This window comes from Mustela erminea, chromosome 7 (assembly GCF_009829155.1).
Source record: "Mustela erminea isolate mMusErm1 chromosome 7, mMusErm1.Pri, whole genome shotgun sequence".
NCBI lineage: Eukaryota > Metazoa > Chordata > Mammalia > Carnivora > Mustelidae > Mustela > Mustela erminea.
In genome coordinates, this window is record NC_045620.1 from 9,942,851 (window position 1) to 9,964,163 (window position 21,313).

At 52.0% G+C, this 21,313-nt stretch overlaps 1 protein-coding gene and 1 long non-coding RNA gene across 8 annotated transcripts in view; one reads left to right on the forward strand and one right to left on the reverse strand.

Annotated features, from left to right (window-relative positions):
* Window positions 1-21,313, forward strand: part of NFATC2 (nuclear factor of activated T cells 2) — a 156,315-nt gene that overhangs the window by 79,591 nt on the left and 55,411 nt on the right. For all 7 annotated transcript variants that reach the window (XM_032350339.1, XM_032350341.1, XM_032350336.1 and 4 more), the window contains exons 5-6: window positions 241-413; window positions 15,187-15,327. In XM_032350339.1, the coding sequence (XP_032206230.1) occupies window positions 241-413; window positions 15,187-15,327 (314 nt within the window). The remainder of the gene's footprint in view (window positions 1-240; window positions 414-15,186; window positions 15,328-21,313) is intronic.
* Window positions 1,901-15,023, reverse strand: LOC116594809. Its single transcript, XR_004287426.1, has 4 exons — window positions 14,911-15,023; window positions 7,053-7,142; window positions 3,146-3,201; window positions 1,901-2,156 (listed from the first exon to the last, which is right to left on the reverse strand). It is a non-coding gene; the product is annotated as an uncharacterized LOC116594809 (long non-coding RNA).

Consider the following 21,313-nt stretch of genomic DNA (forward strand, 5'->3'; position numbering starts at 1 on the left):
CTCCCTGGAGAAGTAATTTCCCCTGGGGGTGTCTCTCCTGACTGCACGCGTCTGACCTCCGGCTGGGCATCAGGTCCTGGCGGGAGCGTTTCCCGGGGATTGCGATCCTCCCCGCCTCCCCCCACCGCCGTAGCTGGCGGTGGAGTGATTTCGGTTACCTGAGAAAGGTGGTCTTGTGGGCGATCTTTCCGTTTTCCCTGAGATGCTCAGTTCTAACCAGGGTTTTCCACCTCCCCGCAGCATTGATTGCGCCGGGATCCTGAAGCTTCGGAACGCCGACATCGAGCTGCGCAAAGGCGAGACGGACATCGGCAGGAAGAACACCCGGGTGCGCCTGGTGTTCCGCGTGCACATTCCAGAGTCCAGCGGCAGGATCGTCTCCCTGCAGACGGCGTCTAACCCCATCGAGTGCTGTAAGTTGGGCTTCGGGCAGGGTCGGCCTCTGCAACGTGTACGTATGTGACCTTTGGACCGTAGCAAGGTGCCCAGCGAGAAGACGCTGGACTCGCAGGGTTCATCGGGGCTCCGAGAGGACCCAAGGGCCCAGAGACAGAGCCCATGTAGCAGTTTCTCTCTGCTTCTATTTACTGGTGGAAGGTTTCGTGGTCTCACAGGAAATTAAAAAATAATACAGCTAATGAGTAGACTACCGCTTTGTTCAGAACATTTGAAATGCGTAAATGTTTTGGTCTTAAAGAGGGTAGATGCTGTTGGAGTGGGTTTACTGTATGCTCTGTATTCTTTTTCTTTTCCTTGCCTCTCCTTTCTTTTTTCTTTTTTTTTTTTTTTTAGAATTTTATTTATTTATTTGACAGAGATCACAAATAGGCAGAGAGGGAGGCAGAGAGAGAGGAGGCAGCAGGCTCCCTGCTGAGCGGAGAGCCCGATGCGGGGCTCAATTCCAAGACCCTGGGATCATGAGCTGAGCCGCAGGCAGAGGCTTTAACCCACTGAGCCACCCAGGCACCTGTTCACCTCTCCTTTCTACTAGAAGAGTATCCCAGTGGCTCTCGCCTCTGGAGCGGTGATTCTGCTGGTCTCAGTGCTGAGTGCTCAGCACTCAAAAGCTTGTAGAATCTTCATAGTGGTCTTTGGTGATAGCTGGTGCCATGAAGCCCATTTTGTAGGGGGGAGGTGGCAGGAGCTGAGAGATTGGCTAATTTGTGCCGGCAGGGCTGGGATGTGGACAGGGAAAGATGCCCAGACAAAGATCCAGAGGAATCTTAGAATGATCCAGTATGCGGTGGCCGAGACCTGCCATGTGCACGGGCCCCGAGCAGGAGCCGGCGCGGTTCTCATGAGGCTTTGAAAGAAGCAGCTTCTTTGAGCTCATTCCCGGGTACTTGAGGCAGGGTTTGTAGTTGGTTTTTTGCTTTTTGACATGGCAAAGCTTATTCTCTACCCTGGCTTTGAGAGTTCACAAATCGTTTGTCAGAGCATGAAGGAGAAAAAAGTAAACATTGTTGCAGAAATCGAAACTGTTTATATATTTTTTAGTTTCTTCTGAGAGCATTTTTTATGTTGTTACAGTCATGTTCTGTATTCAATTGCGTTTCAGGGTTCTTTTTCCTTTCTACTGGACATTTTACCATAATTCTGTGTCGCAAAAATCTGTTGTCTATGGAGGCCAGGGAGGTCCCATGGAGGAGTAGAGTGGCTTGGTGGGAGGCAGTAGGGAGTGGTGGAGACCAGGGAGCAGGAGGACATGTTCCCCACCTAAAGAGACTGCCTTTTTGTCACCCCAGCCAGTATTTCCATGTGGGCCTGTAGGCTGGGGGTGGCCAAATCCTCTGACTTTCTAAGACAAACCAAAACTCTCCTGATTAAAAACAAAACAAAAAAACACAGCAGCAAGTTCAAAATACTGTGTGGATCAGAGGAAATCTTCATGTGGCTTTGATTAATCAGAGATAATCTTAATCAGACATTAATGAGTAAAGCAAATGCATGAATATCTTTATGCAGAGAAGGTTGAGGAAGCCTGACCCTCAGGATTGAAAGCCAATGAGGAAAGAGCCTGGGCTCTCATTGGGAGAGAAGCCAGAACTTGGTCTTGGTTGGTCTTTGGAAAAAGATGAAGGGGCCCTATGATTTCTTCCAGCCTTACGAGTCACGATGTGTGTGGATCAGGCTGAACGTGGTGGTGAGTCTATCCTCTGATGTTAGAAGAGAAAGACCCAACAGCAGACAACAAAGGAAAACAAGTGTTGAAAAACATCATCTCAGAAACATTGGAATTCCCCTCCCCTACCCAGCAGACCCCACCCCTGTCCCCTGAGTGCTAGCCACGGAGGCTGCCCTGCTCCGATGTTGGTTTTGAACATCTCGAGATGTTTTTGGGAAGGAAACTCGGGCTCTTCCTCAGTAATTTGGGGGATTTTGAGAAGATAAGCTCTCCTCTTTCTGGCAATGACTGACACTACAGGATGGGGCTGTGGTTTGTAGCAAGGTGGGGAGCAGGTGGCCTCAGGAGAGGCACATGCCAGAGAACCCTGTTTCTCTCTGTGTCTGTGTCAGGGTATCTCCTATTGATCTGAGACTTTAAGGATCACCCCTTTAAGGATCACATGGTGAACCATGAGCGCCTCCAGCAAGATCTCTGGGGTGTTACAAACTTGTTTGAACCTCAGACGTAGGCTTTTTTCTGTATTTGTCTGATTCAACCACCTCCTTTTGACAGATAAGGAAACAGACTTTCTTGGTAAAGTGATTCACTCATTTTTACTCAGTAGGCAGCAGAGCCGGAGTCTCCAACTTTCCACTTCTGCGAAATAACTTCTTGAGGTTTCTAGAACGCCATGGTTCCTTGCAATACCACACTGAACCACCAGTTGGTCTCTCTCTCTCTCTCTCTCTCTCTTACCCAGAATCCTCTGTCATTTTTATTCCCTTCTTTGTCCTATTTGCCTAGACCACTACCTGATGGTTCTGTACATACTTATTGACGAATGGCCTTACTCTAGGGTTCCTACAGAGATATTCAGTAACTATTTATTGACACTTAGTCTGTGGCCTATGCGGACACAGTATGTGTCCAGTAAGTGTTTGTTGACTGGTTGACTTAGGATGGACCCCGTGGGGAGGGTGAGTTGGCAGGAAAAGCACTCAGTGGACTGGTACTTATTTGCAAGGCTCGCTTACTTACACTTTGGACGTGCTGCTTCTATACCATCTTGGAGGTCAAGGGTATGTTCTCAGATTCTAGTGAAAAAAAAAAAAAATCAAACAACTTGAGCAGATTACTGGAGGCCACTCTTTGGAAAGTGGACTAATTTGCTAGAACCGTCCACTGCTCACATTCCTTCACAGGTCAGCTCGCAAGAGGTCAGAGCTCCCCTTTGCAGAGACGGGCACTCCACGCTACTGCCCCCTTCCCGCCAGAGCCTTCCATATGGCCAAGGAGGTGCTTCCAGTTCCCTCCCTTGACTGTCAGCCGAGCTGACCTTGCAGCTTCCCCCGTCCTGCCGGCTCCGGGTGGTGCCACCACTCCCTTCCCACTGCAGATGACAACCGACAGCCACGACTCCCGCTCCTCCGGGAATAGGGAACACAGCCGAGGGCAGGAGGGCACACCCCTGTCTTCCCCAACTACACACCCACACGCAGCTGCGGTGCCTTTCCTCCTCCAGAGCCTTGCCATGGGACAGCTCTCCTTTCCTCGAGGCTCCTCTGTGTTCTCAGCACCAGTGTGACTTTATCGGGGTGGTTGCACCCCTGGGTCCATCTTGTAGGACTTTCCCAGGGTGAGCACGGATTGGGTGCCCCCGACGGGGAGCCTCAGAATGACAAACATGTTGTCTCATGGTTCAAGAGGCCAGAGCCCAGAATCCAGGGCTCAGCCAGGTGGTTCCTTCTGGAGGCTCTACGGGGGGATATTCCAGACCCCTCTTCCACTGGCTGCAGGTGCTGGCCAGTGGTCCTGCACGCCTCGGCTCGTGGGGGCATCACTCCAGTCTCTGCCGCCTTCTCATGAGACCCTCTCCTCGGTCTCATTCAAGGACACGGTTATTGGGGTGGGGGCCCACGCTGATCCTGCCTGATCTGCTCTCTATCCTGAGCTTGCTTGCACCTTCAAAGACCATATTTCCATATCTAGTCAGGTGTGAGCTTCTGGCTGGCTGCGGAGTTCTAGCCGGCGGGCGCTCCGGTCAGCCCAGGACGCCTCCTCCTCTGCATTTCTTGACTTCACATACGTCTCTGCTCCCCGGTCCCCAAATCCGCCGGGCATCTTTCTGGGACGTCTCTCTCTTGGCTTTTGCCCTTGCTGTCCCCCTCCATCCAGAACACAGGTTCTCAAACTTGGCTGCCCGTTGGAATCACCCGGGGAGTTCTTCAAAGACAGGATGAGGCCCGAGTCCCACCCCAGAGACAGCGAGTCCGTCGGTCAGGGGTGGGGTCTGTGCGTGGACACATTTCCGAGGTCGCCTGGTGATTCTGCTGTGCTGCGAAGCTTGGAGCCCTCCCCACCTCGCCCCCCCCATTCCTCCCACCCTCCAGTCCCTGGGCCCCTTCCTCGCCCGAGACTGCCGTTCAATGGCCCCTCAAGGAAGTCTCTTGTCCTGACCCCACAGGGTACCGGGGCCTCCGCTGTGTGCTGACAACCCAATTCACTTGTCAGTCTCTCTCCCGTAAGGACAGAAACCAGAGGGTGCCAGCCGGGGCCTGCCACAGAGCAACTATCTCTAGAATGGTTGTTTAAAAAAAAAAAAAAATAGTGAAAACAAGCATCTCCAGGCTGCCCGGCGGGAGAGAAAGGCCATGGGGAGATCGATGGGGAGGGGGGGACTGTCCCCGGGTGCAGAGGTCTTCTCCCTTGAGAACCTGCCCGTGAGTTCACTTCCTGCCCTGCAGAGGGGCCTGTCTCTGTTCATAGAGTTTCAGAAAACACCAAAACCGGTTTTCCACCAAGTCCTGCCCACTCCCGGTGCAGAATGGACATTCACTCTGCTCTTTTCGCAGGACCTGGGGGGCGGGTGTATGATGGGGAGCGGCAGGTGGATTTTCTCACAAGCTCTTTCCAGTCTCTCCCTTTTCATGATGTAACTGGGTGTCCCTGAGGTCTAGTGAAGATACAATCAGTTACACAACCGCACGTCTTCAGCTGAATGATTTTTGACAATTCCCAGCACCTGTGTGACCACGACTCAAAACGGGACACAGGACATTTCCTTGCCTCCTGGAAGGGCCCTCGTTCCCCGCCTGCCAGGGCCTCCTCCCCACTCCCACACACCCAGGCCACCTCTCTTCTGATTCCCGTCACCGTAGATTGGCTTTGCCGGTTCTGGTACTTACTTGATGGAATTCTGCAGCGTGGGCTCCTGGGGCTGGCCGCTTCTGCTCGGCACCGTGATTTTGAGATCCGTTGCGCTTATGGCATGACTCGATAGTGTATCCTTTTTCTCGCCGAGCACTATTCAGTTGTGCGACTCTAACGATTATTTTCCATTGATAGATGCTGGGCTTGTTGGCAGGTTCGGGTGCTGTGGAGAAGGCTGCCATGAACCTTCTTGTTCTGGGTCTTTTGTGGACGAGTGCTTCCAACTTCTCCCAGGTGGATGTCTAGAAATGGAATTACCCCTTCATGGGGAAAGGATGTGTTCCAATTTAAGTGTTTCCTAAATCATTTTATAATTCCGGGGAGCCTGAAGTCTACCCCCTTGGGCACAGTTTGCATTTCCTTAATGACTCAGGGTGCTGAGTGCCGGTGGTGTGCCTCTGGGCTGTTTCCGTGTCTTCTTTGGTGAAGTGTCCATTCAAAGCTTTTGCCCATTTTTTATTGGCAAAAATCTCAGACTTTTGTTGTTAATATGCACCAATTGTTTGGATAGCAATTGTTTTGGATAGGAGTCTTTTGTCAGAAGTATGTACTATGAATATTTTCCCCAGTCCGTGGTTTGCCTATTTATTTTTTTATTTGTGTCTTCTCACGGGCATTGATAAATTTTGATGAAGTCCTGATTTACCATTTTCTTTTCCTTTGGGGTTAGTGCTCTTTGCAGCCCCCAACAAATCCCTCTACCTGTCTGAAGGGAACAAAGATACTCTCTTGTGTTTTCTTCTAGAAGCTTTTTGATTATGGCTTTTAGGTCTAGGGATACACTCCATCTCAGGCTAATTTTTTGTATGGTGTGAGGTAGGGTCGGGGTCCATCATTCACCGTCTGGAAGTCTGCTTGTTTTATATGCCCTTTTCTGCAAGCAAGAGCTTGGAACACCCAACTGTGTTCCTTCCCTCTTCAGTAGGCCTTCGCTGCTCCCCCTCACTCCCCTAGGTCTGGCTTGGGAGATGGGTGATCGCGCAGGATTGCCTCGTGAGTGTCCTTAGAATCAGTGGGACCAGCCTGGCATATTCCCTCATTTGCTTCAGAAAGCAAAGATGCTTAACGTGTCCACCTGCTTCTGCCAGAAGCCGAGAGGACCCACCTAATTCATATGGGCTTCTTAATGTGGATTTTACCACTTAGAAATATGTTTGGAGTGCATGATACACTGTTTTAGGCACTAGGGATAAAACAGTGATCGAAAGAAAGTCTTGGCCCTTGTGGAAGACACACTCTAGCAGGGAATCCAACAATAAACAAGTAATGAAAACCATCATTTCAAACAGCTAAGTGTGGTGATGGAAATAACAAGGACGATGTGTTGGTAACTTAGGGGTGGGGACCAGCACACTTGGGTATGCCCGATCAGGGGAGACCCTCTTGGAAGAGGTGACACATTAAGCTGGGCCTGAGTGGTGGGGGAGCATGGCCCAGCTGAAGAATACAGTAAGTGCAAGGGCCCTGGGGCAGGGTAAGTTCCAGGTCTTCAGGGAACAGAAGGGCAGCTGGGGAGGCTGTATGGAGTGACTAGAGGTCAGGAGCGCTCTGGAGATGAAGCTGGGGTCTCAGATTTTATTCCAAGTGAAGTGGGAAGCCTTGAGGTCCAAGTAGGGGACTAACATGATGGGATCTGTATTTTCACACTTGTTTGGTACACATAGATGTTCATAAATACTTAAAAAGCGACAACAGGGACCTGGCAGGGAAGAGGTAAAGGAAGAGGAACAATTACCAGACACCTGCTGTGAGTCTAGCACTTTCCATGTTGCTGCTGAATCATCAAAAACACGGGGAACTCAGTACTCAGTATCCCATTTCACAGCTGGGAAAACAGAAACACAGAGAAGCTGAATAAATTGCCTATGGTCACACAACTAGTAGGGGAGCCAAACCAGAGATGACATTCACATCGTGCTGGACATGGAATGACAGCATGGGTGACAGATTAATTTAGGCCAGAACCCCAAAACTGGCATCCTCTCACATACCCAGGAGACCAGCTCAGCAACCTTCAGAGGCCTGTGGGTGCCCAGCTACCCACGGCAGTAGATTATCTCCCGAGCTGCTATAGCCGTAAATCTGGGAGGGAATTTGAGCATTGGACAGAGGGTGGCTAGGCCAGGCCTTTTTCAGCCCCTGCTGCCCAGGGAGACTTCTAAGCAAGGACCAAGAAGCCACATTTCAGAAACACCAGAAACGTATAGGATGGGGGGAAGCAGTTTCGGGCAGTGATGAGGTCTGGGCCTGGGTTTGAAGCCTGCCTCTGCTCCTTAGTGGCTAGGTAGTCACAGGAAGTTCCTTAACACTCCTTGCCTCAGTTTTCTCATCTGTAAAATGGGGATGGTAGCCATACCTATTTCTTGGGGGTTAAATGCGTGTGTGTGTGTGTCCTATAGTAGGTGCCAGCTGAAACCCCAGCAGGATAACCGAGTGCCTCTCCCGTGGTATGCCCCACACTTGCTGGTTGGCCACCCTTCCCGTGGCTTTGCACAGCAGCTTTGCATACACCTCTGCCTACCACTCTGTCGCTGCCAAGGGACCACAGCCGAGGCAGCAGCAGACAGGTGTGGGAGTTTAACAAACACGGGTTTGGGGAGTGGGCACCAAGCAGCACCCCCTGCTGCTGAGAAGGGACCTGGGTGGTTTTCTGGCCTGTGGAGTGCGTGGGCCGGGTGGCGAGTAGTGTCAGGTGGCCAGGTTTAGTGGGGAGGGGGCCAAGATTGGGAGGCTACCCTGCTGATCCCTATGGTTATCTGATGGAAGGTTATGGCCCCTCACAGAGCTAGTCACGCAAGGGCAGGGAAGGCAAAACTGCCCTGATTCAAAGTCTGCCACGTGCCCACGGCTCTCACGTGTATTAACTTGTTTCCAGCCTCCTCATGGCCTCGCTAGGCTCACCCGAAAGACTTGCTCCATCCATTCATTCAGAAACCTTGACCAGTGCCAGTGAGCGTTGGAGGCGTGAAATGCTGTCCTCTCGGAGCTGCTTTTCTCGTGGGCGGAAGTGTGGAAGCATTTTTTGATTTGCTGCAGCTGTGCCTGGCAAGGAGAGGGGCCGAGCCGGGGGTGACACCTGTGTCCTTCTGTCTGTGCAGGCTGGCTGAGGCCCGCAGCGATCAGAAAGCTCATCCGGCATTCAGATGGAGGGTCATGTGGCCCTCAGGGAGGGAATCATCTGATGGGGCCGCCTCTTAGCACTTTGGAATGGGAGCGTGATTTTCTGAGCAAGGAGAGGTCATAGCGTCCACCATGGCCCTCCTGCTTTGTGAGTTCGGGGAGATGAAACCCACCAGCCCTGCAGGGAACTACGTTACTGCTCTGTATTCCATATGGGAAAGCTGAGGCCGCCCGAGGTCCGGAGTGAGAAGATGGTCGTGTGTGCCACGGGCCCCACGTGTCTGTGCACTCTACACCTCACTCCCACGGGGTGAGTGCCGACAGGTCTCTCGCAGAGTTGAACCCCACACTCAGGGAGATTTGCTGTCCCGCCTCCCACTTCCCAGGGAAGACCCCGGAATCGTCACGGCAGGGGCTGAGGGACCTAAGGGGCCAGTCTCAGGTGGGTCCTGCGTCAGCACTGTATTCTGAGCTGGGCTGGGCTCACAGCCAAGGACGGCAGTCTGCTGTAGAGACAAGAAGGGTGGACAGCAGCTGGTGCACTGCGGCCAGGGGTGGCCAGTGCTTGGGCCGGAATGAGACTGTTGCCCCCCCCCCCCCCCCGCTGTCCCCTCTTGCCTAGGCTGGCTGGTGGCTTTCCCAGCGGGAAAGCCTTTACTGAAAAGGGGCCCCTCCGGGTAGTAGAATCCCATGGTCTGTCTGTCTGCCTTATTTAGCTGTGAGCTCTCAGGCATACCCCTTCTCCCCTGGGAGACCCAGTGCTCCCAGCTACAAAATGGGAATGATTCTTGCTTAGTGGTCCCTTGAAGCTCAGCAGTAAAAATAAATGTAACTAAGGTTCAGTGAGCCTGTCAAAATGCTACACGCTTCCCACGCACTGATACATTTAATTTGCAAATAGCCCTATGGGTTTGGTACTATGATTATTTTCATTTTATAGATGAGAAAACGGAGACAGAGAGAAATGACTTGCCCCAGGTCCCAAAGCTCGGAAGCCACCAAGCTGGGCTTTGAGCTCCAGAACTGACGTGGCAGCATCATTTTATCCACAACACTAAATTGCCTCCTCATGTGTGTTTTATGGTATCAACAAATACATGCGTGTAAAGTGCTTAGAATCCAAGGCACTCTTTGTCAGCTGTAATTACTTGCTATTATTAGCCGAATCCAGCCACTCTGCAGAATCAGATTGCCCGGACCAGCCTCTCCTGCCTGTCTCTTGAGGTTTTTCGGGTAGATCGTAATTCTTGGCCACGTACCCTGATGACGGGTGAATTGTAGACAGGCGAGCAGTAACGTCCCGTTTCCAGGCTGACGCAGGCAAGACCCCCACCACCCTGAGCTGGTGCGAATCTCCCCCAGCCGCTGCCTGCTCTGCTCCCCACCAGCCACCTTTGCAGAAAAGCTAACACCGAACTGGTTAAAACCAGCAGTGCCCTGTTGATTCAGAGCCCATAAAATCCAGGAGCCCCGAACCACTTTATGACCTGCCGGGATCTGGGGGCAGGAGGGAAGCCTGGGGGTTTCTTGGTGGGGTCACCTAGAAGCTTGCGCTGGAGCAGAACGTTCTCGACTTCACCCACAGGGAGAGCCCAGCCCTCAGGATGGCTTTGACATGGCGGCTCTTGTTTGGGTAGAACAGTGCAAGGCGGATGGTTTGGATGGTCCGGAATTTCTAGTGGTTGAGAGGCCCATTGAGAGTCAGTGGGGACTGATGGGGGTTGGTGTGCACACCTGGGCTTCCTGTGAGCCCTCTCGCAGGTCTTGGATGGTCCAATTAGCAGCCATCGGTGTGAGAGGTTGCATCAGAGAGAGAGAGGAGGAAGTGGACCCCAGGAGGGTAATTTTGGTTGCTGTTTGCCTCTCTTCAGTTCCTCTTTCAGAGGCTAATTGGATTTGTTTGCTTTACCTCCGGGCTCTCTGAGGATGCTGGGGGATCCCCTGGAGGAGGTCCCCTCGTCCTCAGGTGGCCTCTGTAAGTGTCAGAGTTGGCGCTCAAACAGATGTGTGTAACAAGTCGCCTGGAAGGGTTGTTACCATTGCAAATTCTAGGCGGTCTGGGTGGCGGGGATGGAGGGTGTGGTTTGAGCACCTGTATGATTATCAGGCGCCTCCTCCAACCAGGTGACCCCGCGGCAGGGGACCCGGGAGCCTTCTCTTGAGCAACTCCGCCAGTCGAGGTTGAGCAATCCAGTTTCTGGGTCGGGATCCACCAAGAGCAACAGTGACCCGCTCAGTAGCGTGCATCGGCAGGTGGACGTGGGGGGCGCAGGCTGGGTGAAATGCAGCGTCTGAGGCAGCCACGCTTAGCCTGCGCCTGGCGCATGGAAACTGCTGGAGACCCTACTACAGGGTCTCGTATCGATAGCCTTGCTGGCTGGAATTGACTGAGCCACATACCTTTCCTGTGGGTTCTCTTATGGGAGTCTTGGAACAGCCCGTGAGGTGGGTCTGTGAACAGTCGCGATGCCCAGAGGGGGAACCAAGCTTAGAGGACCCCCACACGGGACCTCCCGAGCTAGGACCAGGGTGTGACCTGTGCGGGGCTGCCCCTTGAGGGTGCCAGAGCTGGGTGTCTGTTCCTCTCTGGCCTAAGAGACATTAAGTGTCTTGGTCTGTGCTCCAGTAGGGCTGTCCCTGAAGGGTTAAAAAAGAGAACAAATGAGAAAATGTTTTGGAAAGGGCTAAGCAAGAAAGCGTGGCTTTTTGAAAGTTGACAGTGAGAAAGAGTCATTTCTCGAACGGTTGCCGTGGGCCCGGTGCTGCCTCAGTGCTTTTGTCTTACATAAGACACTATTCTTATTGTGATAAAATACACATAACAGACTGCGCCGCTTGACCCGCTTGAACGGGTATAAACCCATGGCACAGAGGACACTCGTGGTGTGCCACCGCCACCCTCTAGTTCCAGAGCTTGTCCGCCCCCACCCCCCAAGAAAGGAGCCCTGTACTCCCTGGCCCTTGGCGACCACCTGTCTGTGTTCCGTCTCGGTGGATTCGCCCCGGTCCGAGCGGTTTGTATCCGTGGGTGCCAGAAGAGCTGTCTCTTGGTGTCTGGCCTTGCGTTTAGCATCACGTGTTCAAGGTTCCTCCACGGTGTGGCCCGTAGCATGCTTCGTTCCTTCTCGCGGCTGAATCGTGTTTCTCTACGGGTCCGTCCGTCCGGGCGTCGGTGGATGTCTGGGTGATCGGTATCTGCTATTTCGCCAACTCTGTACTGCCTGAGCCCGCGTTTACACGCAGTATGTTCTCCCAAGATGTTGGTACCAGACCTACGAGGGCAGGAGCGGACAGCATTTTCCCGAGGAGGCATCTGTGATCCAGAGAGGTGAAGTGACTTGCTTAGGGTCACACAGCAGGGAGGTGGCCGACACAAGACTTAGAAATCGTGTCTTTCTGACCCCAGAGCCCAAGCAGCAGTGAACCAGGGACTCTCCTCTGGCTCCCAGGTCCTGCGTTATCCTACCATTGATGGTCTCTGGTAGATCATACCTGGTGGGACCCACTGGAATTCTTAGAGGTCATTTAAAAAAACGAAAAAAAAAAAATCTCTGCTGGGGTCCCCTCGGAGCATTGAAGTCAGAATGTGTAGAGCAGTGTTCTCAACCAGGGACAATTTTGGCCCCCTCCTCCCCAGGGCCATCCAGTTTTATGACTAGGGACAGTGCTGGTTGTCCACAGGGGAGGGGTGCGGCTGGCAGCCAGTGTGGGGGAGACCAGGGCTGCTGCTTATCTTCACACCGACGGCACCCGCATCAGGAGCGCCCAGGCTGAGAGCCCCTGCTCTAGGGTTAGGGCCTGGGTGTCAGTGTTCTGTAAGTTTCTGGTCCCATTCTCATGTGCCGTCAGGGCCAGGAGCGCCTCTCAGACTTGCTAGTGGATAATAACCACGTGGATTCCCCTTTCCTTGTTGCACCGCAGCTTGGGTTTCCTGGGTCTGGGGAGGGGGGCGTCCGAGGCTCTGTCTTTCTGATAAGCTCCCCCGGGGTGCTGGTGCTCCCAGCTCTCGCCTCACGTTCAGGACTGGGGAACGGAGAAAGTACAGTTAGCTGGGCTGGACCCTTGTTCTCTCTCTTTAAACTATTGTTTAAAAAAAGAATGTTTTCCTGCCGATGAGGAGAAGGGGTGGGAAATGCAAATGCAGCCGAGGAAGAAAAAGGTAGTGGCTTGAAACTGCGAGGCTTTGCAGGGGGACACCGTGAAGCTGCTCCGGGAAGGAGCCCGCCGGGTTCACAGCAATGCACAGTGATTCACAGACCAGCTGTCGGGGCCATTCTCCCACCCAGCGCCGAGAGTCACGGCCACAGCTGGTCCCCGGCCTGGCTGGCCGCGAGCCCATGGCTGGCTTGCCCAGTAGTGATGACTCAGGCTTTCCACCTGCAGAATGGGAGGGACGGCTCTTGCCGCCTCCCCACCCATGCCTGGGGCCAGAAGCCCCCAGCGGTCCCCCAGACTCATCAAAGGCAGATCTTAAAAGTCAGGACCTGCTTTTCCAGGCAATGCAACTGCTGTTTTCACTGCTAATAAATCTCCATTTGTGGCAGCTCAATTAGGAAGTCATACAGAACTCTTCTATTGAAAGAAGGGATTAATAACCCGGCCCATGTGGGAGAAATTAGCAGCTTCTGCAGTGAGGCCTTTTTAATATGTACTCTTAACTGGCAGCCCCTTGGAACAGCACTGGCTGGCTGGTCCCTGGGCTGAGCCTGGCAGGCGGTGAAACCAGCCAGGGATCACCATGAGTCATTGGGTTGCACTTTCAAGGTGAAGTGGCCGGGAGCATCCGGCTGGTCCACAACAGACTCCTGAAACGTTGCCAAGGGCGTGGTTGCTCCTGAAGGAGACAGTTTCAGGTGAGATGGGGGGGATGCTCAGCTACCTGGAGGTGCGGCCCGGCCGGCAGGGAAGGGTTCGCTTTGAGCCTCCAGCCTCACGCGGCTGCTGCCTGCCACAGCTCCCGGATGGGGAGGTCCTCGGGCCCCTGGCACGGAAAGGCCTGGCCCTCGGCCCAGTTCTCAGGCTTGGGAGGAATGCCAGGAGCTTGGGCTGACTCACAAGGGGAGGGCCGGCCTCTGCAGCCCACGCTGCTAAGGCAAGGCCTGAGCCCACGGGTTGCTCTTGCTGACAGGGACATGTCTGTCCCCCTGCCTAGGAAGGGTGGCTGGAGAGCGTCTCCATTCTTTCCCGCAGCCAGCCCTCCAGAAAAATCAGGGTCTAGATAGAGTGACCAAGGGGTGGGGCTCTGGAGCTGGACAAGCCAGAAGGATTCAGATCTAAGTCCCACCACACACCCTTGGCTCAGGGGTCACCTGACTTCGCTTAGCCGGAGTTTTCGCCCTAGGCAAATGTGAATAATTTTAATGCTTCCTTCCTCTAAAAGTTGCTGGGAGCATTCAAGTATATCATCATAGCCCCATGCTTAGCATAAGCCTGTCCTGTTTCTCTGTCTTTCATTCATCATAGACACAGGTGAGGATATAGGTGTATGCAGAGAGATTGATAGGTATGTGCTTGAATGTATGAAGATATATTGAGGGGGTGCCTGGGTGGCTCAGTGGGTTAAAGCCTCTGCCTTTGGCTCAGGTCATGATCCCAGGATCGAGCCCCACATCAGGCTCTCTGCTCAGCGGGGAGCCTGCTTCCCCCTCTCTCTGCCTGCCTCTCTGCCTACTTGTGATCTCTGTCTGTCAAATAAAAAATAAAATCTTAAAAAAAAAAAAGATATATTGAGATGTATCCGTATCTGCCTCCTTCTATCAATCCTACCATCAGTCCGTCTATCCTGAGTACCCCCTACTAAGTCCAAGGCACCGTTCCTGGTCCCCAGCTTACAGCAGTACCCAAAGCTCCCTCCTGGGCTTACATTCTAGAAGAGAGAGATTTTGAAAGACAGGTGAACTAATAATGCAAGATAAAGGGGAGAGAAGGAAAGAGAGAGAGAGAGAGCAGGGACTGCTGTTTTAAACCTCAGGGCGGGAGGTTAGAGGGGTATGGGGTAAGGAGACATCTCAGAGAAGGGGATGTCGGAGGAGAAACCTACAAGAAGTGAGAAACGGAGCCACCCAGGTAATCAGGAAGAACTTTCCAGAGAGGGGGACTAGGAAATGCAAGCGCTCGCAGATCGGAGTATGCTGGGTATGTTTGAGAGACTTTGAGAACATTCTAGAAGACTGGCTGGAACACAACTGAGGCAGTGGGGTGGGGGTGGGGGGGTCCCAGAAAGTGAGGTCAGAGAGGTGATGGGACAACGTCATGCTGTTTCACAGACCCAGTTTAGGATTCCCAGTGAATTCCCGAGCAAGTATGTCTAAACCCTGCAGGAACTGGGCCCTAGCATTTAGCACGTATGATCCATTCAAGCATTTGTTGACCTCAAGTGCATGAGGAGAGAGTACGCTCCCGCAAAGGGACTCTCTTATGGAAAAGTTGACTTTCCCTTTTATGAAATAAAGATCAAATCTCATTCACCTTACCTTCCTATAAGGTGAACAGGCATCTATCCCTTGATTCACAAAAAACCCCGTGTGGTTCAAAGCAAGCTAGCCCAAGTGACTGAGGGCCCTTTCGCAGGAACATGGCACTTCCAGAGCCCGCCAGTTGCTGGGGCCAATGGTTCCATGTTTGCCATGACAACAGGTGACAAAGTGGCGGGGGGGTGCAGAGCGTGTTTGGTGGCTGTGAAAGCAGAAAGCCTCTGTTGAGCGGACTTCTCCTGCCGTCCTAGTGACTTCTCTTTCTCTGGCCCTCAGCCCAGCGATCCGCCCACGAGCTGCCCATGGTGGAGAGACAGGACATCGACAGCTGCCTGGTTTACGGGGGCCAACAGATGATCCTCACCGGACAGAACTTCACAGCCGAATCCAAAGTCGTGTTTACTGAGAAGACCACAGGTCAGGGGGCTTTTTGAGCTCTTCCGTTTTGCCAGCACCAGATCAAAGCACCGTCTTCTTTTCTTGCAAACAGCATCGCCTGAGGGGATCGGTTCTGCTGGGCAGGGCTTTCTAGTCTTCTCAGCTTGAGATGTCGCTACGGTTCCCAGTGGGGGAATCGACCATGCTAGATGGTAGACCATGTGTCCTCACTGGTCCTGTGTGTTCCATTGGATGATGAGGTTGAACCTCCACCCCAAATTCCCATATTTTTTTTTTCAACTATTTTTTTAACATAGGCAAAACTTTACAACTTTTTACTATTATCCAAAGGGGTGGCCATTCAACATGGCGAGTAAGTTTGTCCTGGCCCTGGATCTCCTGGGTGCAGATGCTGAGTTTGCCACTGGCTTGTTCTGTGATGGTAGGCACGTTGTCTCCCCTTCTGTTTCTTCAGTTCCTTATACACAGAATGATAATAACAAAGGTTCTTGCCCCACAGTGTTGTCGGGAAGGCTAACTAGGTTAATACCTGTTGAGTCATCCAGTGCCGGGCTTCTTGTGGGCCAGTAAGCATGAGCTACTTGTATTTTTATGACAAATAGTGCTGCAGTGAAGCTTCTACACCGTTAGGATTAACGAACTAATCTTGTATATGTGAGCGCCAGTCGCTGTGTACTCAGGGTTTGTTCCTAAAGTGGGATTTCTGTGTAGTCATTTTGAGAGCTTTAGTTCCCTTCCGGAAATCTACGCATTTGAACTTCCTTCACCACCATGTCAGGAATGGTTTCATCCCATCGCAGAAGTACCATTTTATTTTTATTGTTATTTATTTATTTATTTTTTAAGATTTTATTTTTATTTATTTGACAGAGATCCCAAGTAGACAGAGAGGCAGGCGGTAGGTGGGGGGGGGGGGGGGGGGAGCAGGCTCCCTGCAGGGCTTGATCCCAGGACCCCAGGATCATGACCTGAGCTGAAGGCAGAGGCTTAACCCACTGAGCCGCCGAGGCGCCTGCCAATTTTTTTTAAAATTAAAAAACATTTGCCAAATTGATGCTTCTCTTTACAATACACTCCTTTGCTATGAGAGGTTTGATATTTTTGCTTATTGGCTGTGTATATTCTTTGTTCCATATGCTGGGTATTAATAGCTTCTGCCAATGAAGACATAGTAAAAAGAGAATCATCTAAAGCAGGATAAATTTCTTTTTTTTTTTCTTAAGATTTTATTTATTTATTTGAAAGAGAGAGAGTAAGCACAAGTGGGTGGAGGGGCAGAGGGAGAAGCAGACTCCCCTTGAGTGGGGAGCCCCATGTGGGACTCGATCCCAGGACACTGAGATTATGACCTGAGCTGAAGGCAGATGCTTCACTGACTGAGCCACCCAGGCACCCCAGGAAGTAGGATAAATTTCAAGTTATGCACTTATTTGATAGTTACGGATGCTAGCCTGACTTTTTTCTCTAATGGACGTGATTTCAGTAGGTTCATTCTAAGGTGATATTCATATTTGTTTGTTTACTGTCCTTAGGATGATACAGAGACTACTCTAGGCAGGTTGTTCAGTTGTGAGGGCTGTGCACTGCACAAGGGCGTCTCCTCTAGGGACTGCCATTCAAACGAGTATGTCATCAATCTGTATATTACTAAGACAGCCACTGGCAGGAGGAAGCAGGGTGTCCTGGGGAAGGGGTGTTTCTTCTCAATTCACACAATGCCTCCTGTTGGGTTGGGCTGGCTCTGTGACTAGGCATGACATTAAGGAAGGCTGTGGCCCTTGGGTGGATTTGGAAGTGGTTTAAAAGGTATGTGCTCAGTCACCGTGGGTTTGAGGGACCAAGGTGGTATAGTGAGGGGTTAGGGATGCAGACATTTAAACAGATACATTGCATTCTATCCTAGGTTTATCTAATACTTCAGTTAGCCGTTACTCATTTATTATGCCTTTGGCTGCTCCCAGCTCCGTGCTATTATAAGTAACACAGTGATCAACATTCTCTCCATCCCTTTCGTCAGCTAGGTAAGAGCTCATGCCCTTCAGCCAAAATCCAGCACCACTGTTTTCTAGCTGTGTGACCACAGGCAGCTTACTTAACCTCTCTGGGCAATAGTTTTCTTTTCTGTGTGATGAGGATGAAGACCGTCCTACGTCATAAGGTGGTCATAGGATTAAGAGTTCCTACACGTTCAGTACTTAAAAAACGCTTGGTACCTAGTGCTCAGTATACATGAACTAATGCTATTTGGTATTATTTCCTAGACTTAAGGGCTCCCTGGTGCGGTGGCTTCATGGAGGCATGCCCAGTTTTAAGCATCTTGGGCGGAGGCTTCCTTTTCAGACGGTGGGACAATGTAAGGGAGTGTCTGCTGCGAGGATTGTCCGGGCTGTTGTGCATCCGAGAGCCAACCGATGTGGCCGGCGCGTTGAGATAAGCAGGCAGAGGCCAGAACAGAGAGGTTTCCCAGCGCCAGGTAGAGACATGGCCTTGGTTTGGCCAGCACGTGGGTAAGGTGATAGGGAGTCACGGCGAGCTCTCCAGCTGGAGGGTGGCGTGGGGTGTAAATGACGGAGCCCACGTTAGCTGCTCCAGCTCTGATGGCCTCCTGTGTGAGGACACCGCTGAGCGCGCCTTCCGTGGACCCCCTCAAGAAGCCTCTGGGCTCATGACCCCTTGTTAGCTGAGGGGGAAATGCGGGCAATAAACAGGTGTCTTGTTACCCACACCCAGGTTGGCAGGTGCCGTCGGGGGCAGGTGGGCCACCGATGGAACTGGGATCGGGGTGGCTTGGAGAGAGGCCGGGTCCTACCAGGTCCCTCACAGGGTTAGGTACCAGCCAGCTTTCATGGTCCCAGGAGCTCAGGTACTTGGGACGCTGCGTGGGGGCGTCGCCTGTTTGTCGAGTGAATGAACAATGGCATTTCCTCTCCAGCTTGCTTTCTCTTGGTTTCAGGAGAAATTTCACAGTTTACCTCTTGGAGGGAGGAACAGTCTGCTTCAGCTCGGAAAAGTTGTGTATCAATAAGGAATAAGGAGTAATTAAGGAATTAATTAGTAATTGAGGGATCACTAAGGAAGCCCACTAGCGGCTGTCTGTGCTCTCTGACGGTCGCTTGCCACGGACTGTCTCCTCTAAGCCGGGACCCGTGGGGGTAGCCAGCCAAGCGTGGAGAAGAGAGGCGGCTCACCCACAGGGCACAGCCAGCATTGTCCTCATGTCTAACCTCCCCGGGCCTCAGTTTCCCTTTCTCTGAAATGAGGTACTAATGCCGCCACCCCTACCCCCGCTGGGAGTTAAGTGGAGGGCGCACACAGGCAGTATGTCCTTAGGGCGCGGGGAGCTGCTCACTGAATGTTTGCTGTTGTCCTTCTGGTCAGAATGGCTCAGGCCATGGTGGCAAGCACAGGCTTTGAGCTCAGGAGGTCTGGGGGCTAATCCATGATGTGCGTTTTACTAAACAGACATTTGGCGTGTTGGTAAGTCCTGTCCCCTCTCCGAGCCCGCGTCTCCTCAGGTAAAATACAGGGGACTTGCTTCTCACGAGAGAAGAGCAGATGACAGTAGTTGGGGTACAGATCCTGGCACATTAGAGATGCTAATGAAACATTAGTCTTTATTATCGTTATATTTAGGCTATGGAATAACAAAGATGAGTCAGATTTTACCTCATGGAACCAGGGGGACCTTGAAAAACAATAATAATGATGAGCCCTGCGCCTGGCCTTGTTCAGGTACTTGGTGTGTACTAAGTCACTGGGTCCCTCATGACAACCCTACCAGAGAGCTCTTCTAACTTTCCTAAGGAGAGACTGAGCACAGAGAGGTTAAGTCACTTCCTGAAGATCACACAGCTGCTAACTGGCAGTGTGGGATTCCACCCTAGGCAGACTGGTTCTAGAATCTGCACCCTTGACTATGAGCTCTTCTGTCTAAGGAAGCTCAAAACCAGGTTAATTTGCCCAAAGTCCCTTCAGCTGTTTTGAGCCACTGAGGTGAATCGTTTTGTGGTGACACAGACCCTTGGATTTTGCAGGGGGGTCACCGGGTTCGAGAGGACCCGTGCAGAGCTCTTTCATGCCTAGCTTAAGGAATCCAGGACGAACGGGGTTTCTGGATTGGTAGCTGCAGAAAAGCAAGGGTCTCGGAGATGTGCCTGTGCTCCCCTCCCCCCCCCCCAAGTGGTGGGCTTCCCTCCCTCAGGGGATGTCTGGCTCCTCAGGGCCCCAACAGACAGGGGTTGCATCTTGTGTTCGCAGGGAGTTGGTCCTGCTCCCTTGACCCCAAGCACTCGCCTCCCAGCCCGGGGACAGCCTTCTGCAGGGGGAATCCCTGTTGCTCAACTTCGTTTTTCCAAAACGCGTCTCCGTTCCCATCTCCATGGATAGTTGGGCTGGCGAGGGCGCCGCGGGGCGGGGCGGAATGGAACGGGTTGAAGTTTTCCAAGGAAGGGGAACCCCAGCTGGTTCTCACATTAAGGAAAGGTGACAGCCTCCTGGGCTAATCTTAGCCCCCAAGTTGGGTCATCGGCACCACCGGCTCCAACGTTCTTTTTATAGCTGTCGGCCGAAATGGGGATTGGCAGTTTGCACTCCAGCAGGATGACATATTGGAGAAGGATGGAAAAACAGTAGGAGAGGGGCAGCATGGTGTTTCTTAAGTTAGAAAAGCCTGGTGTTTTGGAAAATGGCGTTTTATTTATAGCAGCAGTAATAATAATGACTATTATATTATTTTTGTTGCTATTTTTAATCATTTTCATGACTTCCAGGAGCCTGTAGGATCTGGCCATTGCCCATCCCTCTGAATTCAGCTTTTTGGACTGTCACCTCGCTCACTTGGCTGTAGGTACACCTGTATTCACTCTGTCCTCAAGCACCCCATGCTGGTTTCTGCCTCAGGACCTTTGCTTTTGCTGTCTCCTCTTAGAATGCCCTTTCTCCATTTCTTTACAAGGCTGCATCCTCCTGTGTCTTCAAGGCTCAGCACAGAGGTGACTTTCTCAACGAGCCCCTTCTTGCCCATCTGCTTAGAAGTTGTTCAGCACCCCTCCCACCCCACCCCCTGAATACTGTCACCTTCTGTCCCATTGTCCTGCTCTGTTTTCTCGGTGGCACCTCGCACAGCTGAAATTATCTTGCCTGTTGGTTTATCTGGTCTCCCACACTAGACTCTTAGTTCCTCAAGTGTGGGGACTCGGTGTTGGCTGCTGTATCTGCAGCATCTAGAATAATCCCTGGCATTCATACTGTTGAATGGGTGTCTTCTCCTTGAATTGTCACATCGGCCCCGAGAGGCAGGTGACATGATCCTCATTTATAGTCTAGGTAACTGAGTCACACACAGGTCAAGCCACAGGCCCCAGGTCAGCCCGCAGCTGATGACAGAGCTGGAAACCCCAAACGGCATTTATCATCAACACCCCCCCACCAACACAGCCCCCAAGGAATCACTCTAGTCACATCCACAAGGACAAAGAAAAACCAAACAGGATAATCAGGATCTTCCCTATTTAACATCCTCCATAATTGCCTAAAAGCCTTCATATATTCTCTGAAATTTAAAAAATGTGTAACCTTCCAGGCAAAGTTCAGGCAAAGTCCAGGCCGTTCCTGACTTCAGCTGGTAACCCTGGCCCCCGGCCACCCAGGCCTCAGGCGGAGTTGGGGGTCCCAGCAAAACATTGCAAAACAGGAAAAAATCTAAGGACACAAAAATAAAAGTGATGTGGCAGCGGAAACAGGGTTGCCATGGCTCTGAGCGACTCGCCGCTTCTGGGTGGGATCCAATGTTTTGGAAGGTTCCTCCACATGACACAGGGTTTTGGAATTTTTCAGCTGGTAAATCTTTCTTAATTCAGGCCCCCGGCCCCAGCCAAGTAGCTCCCTGGCTCTCGGTGTCCTGCGGGGGTGTAGGTTGGAAACCTGCCTGCCTCGGATTACTCAGCTTTGAAACTTAAATTGTTTGAAGAGAATTTGTGTTTTGTTTTGCTGGACGATTTTCTTG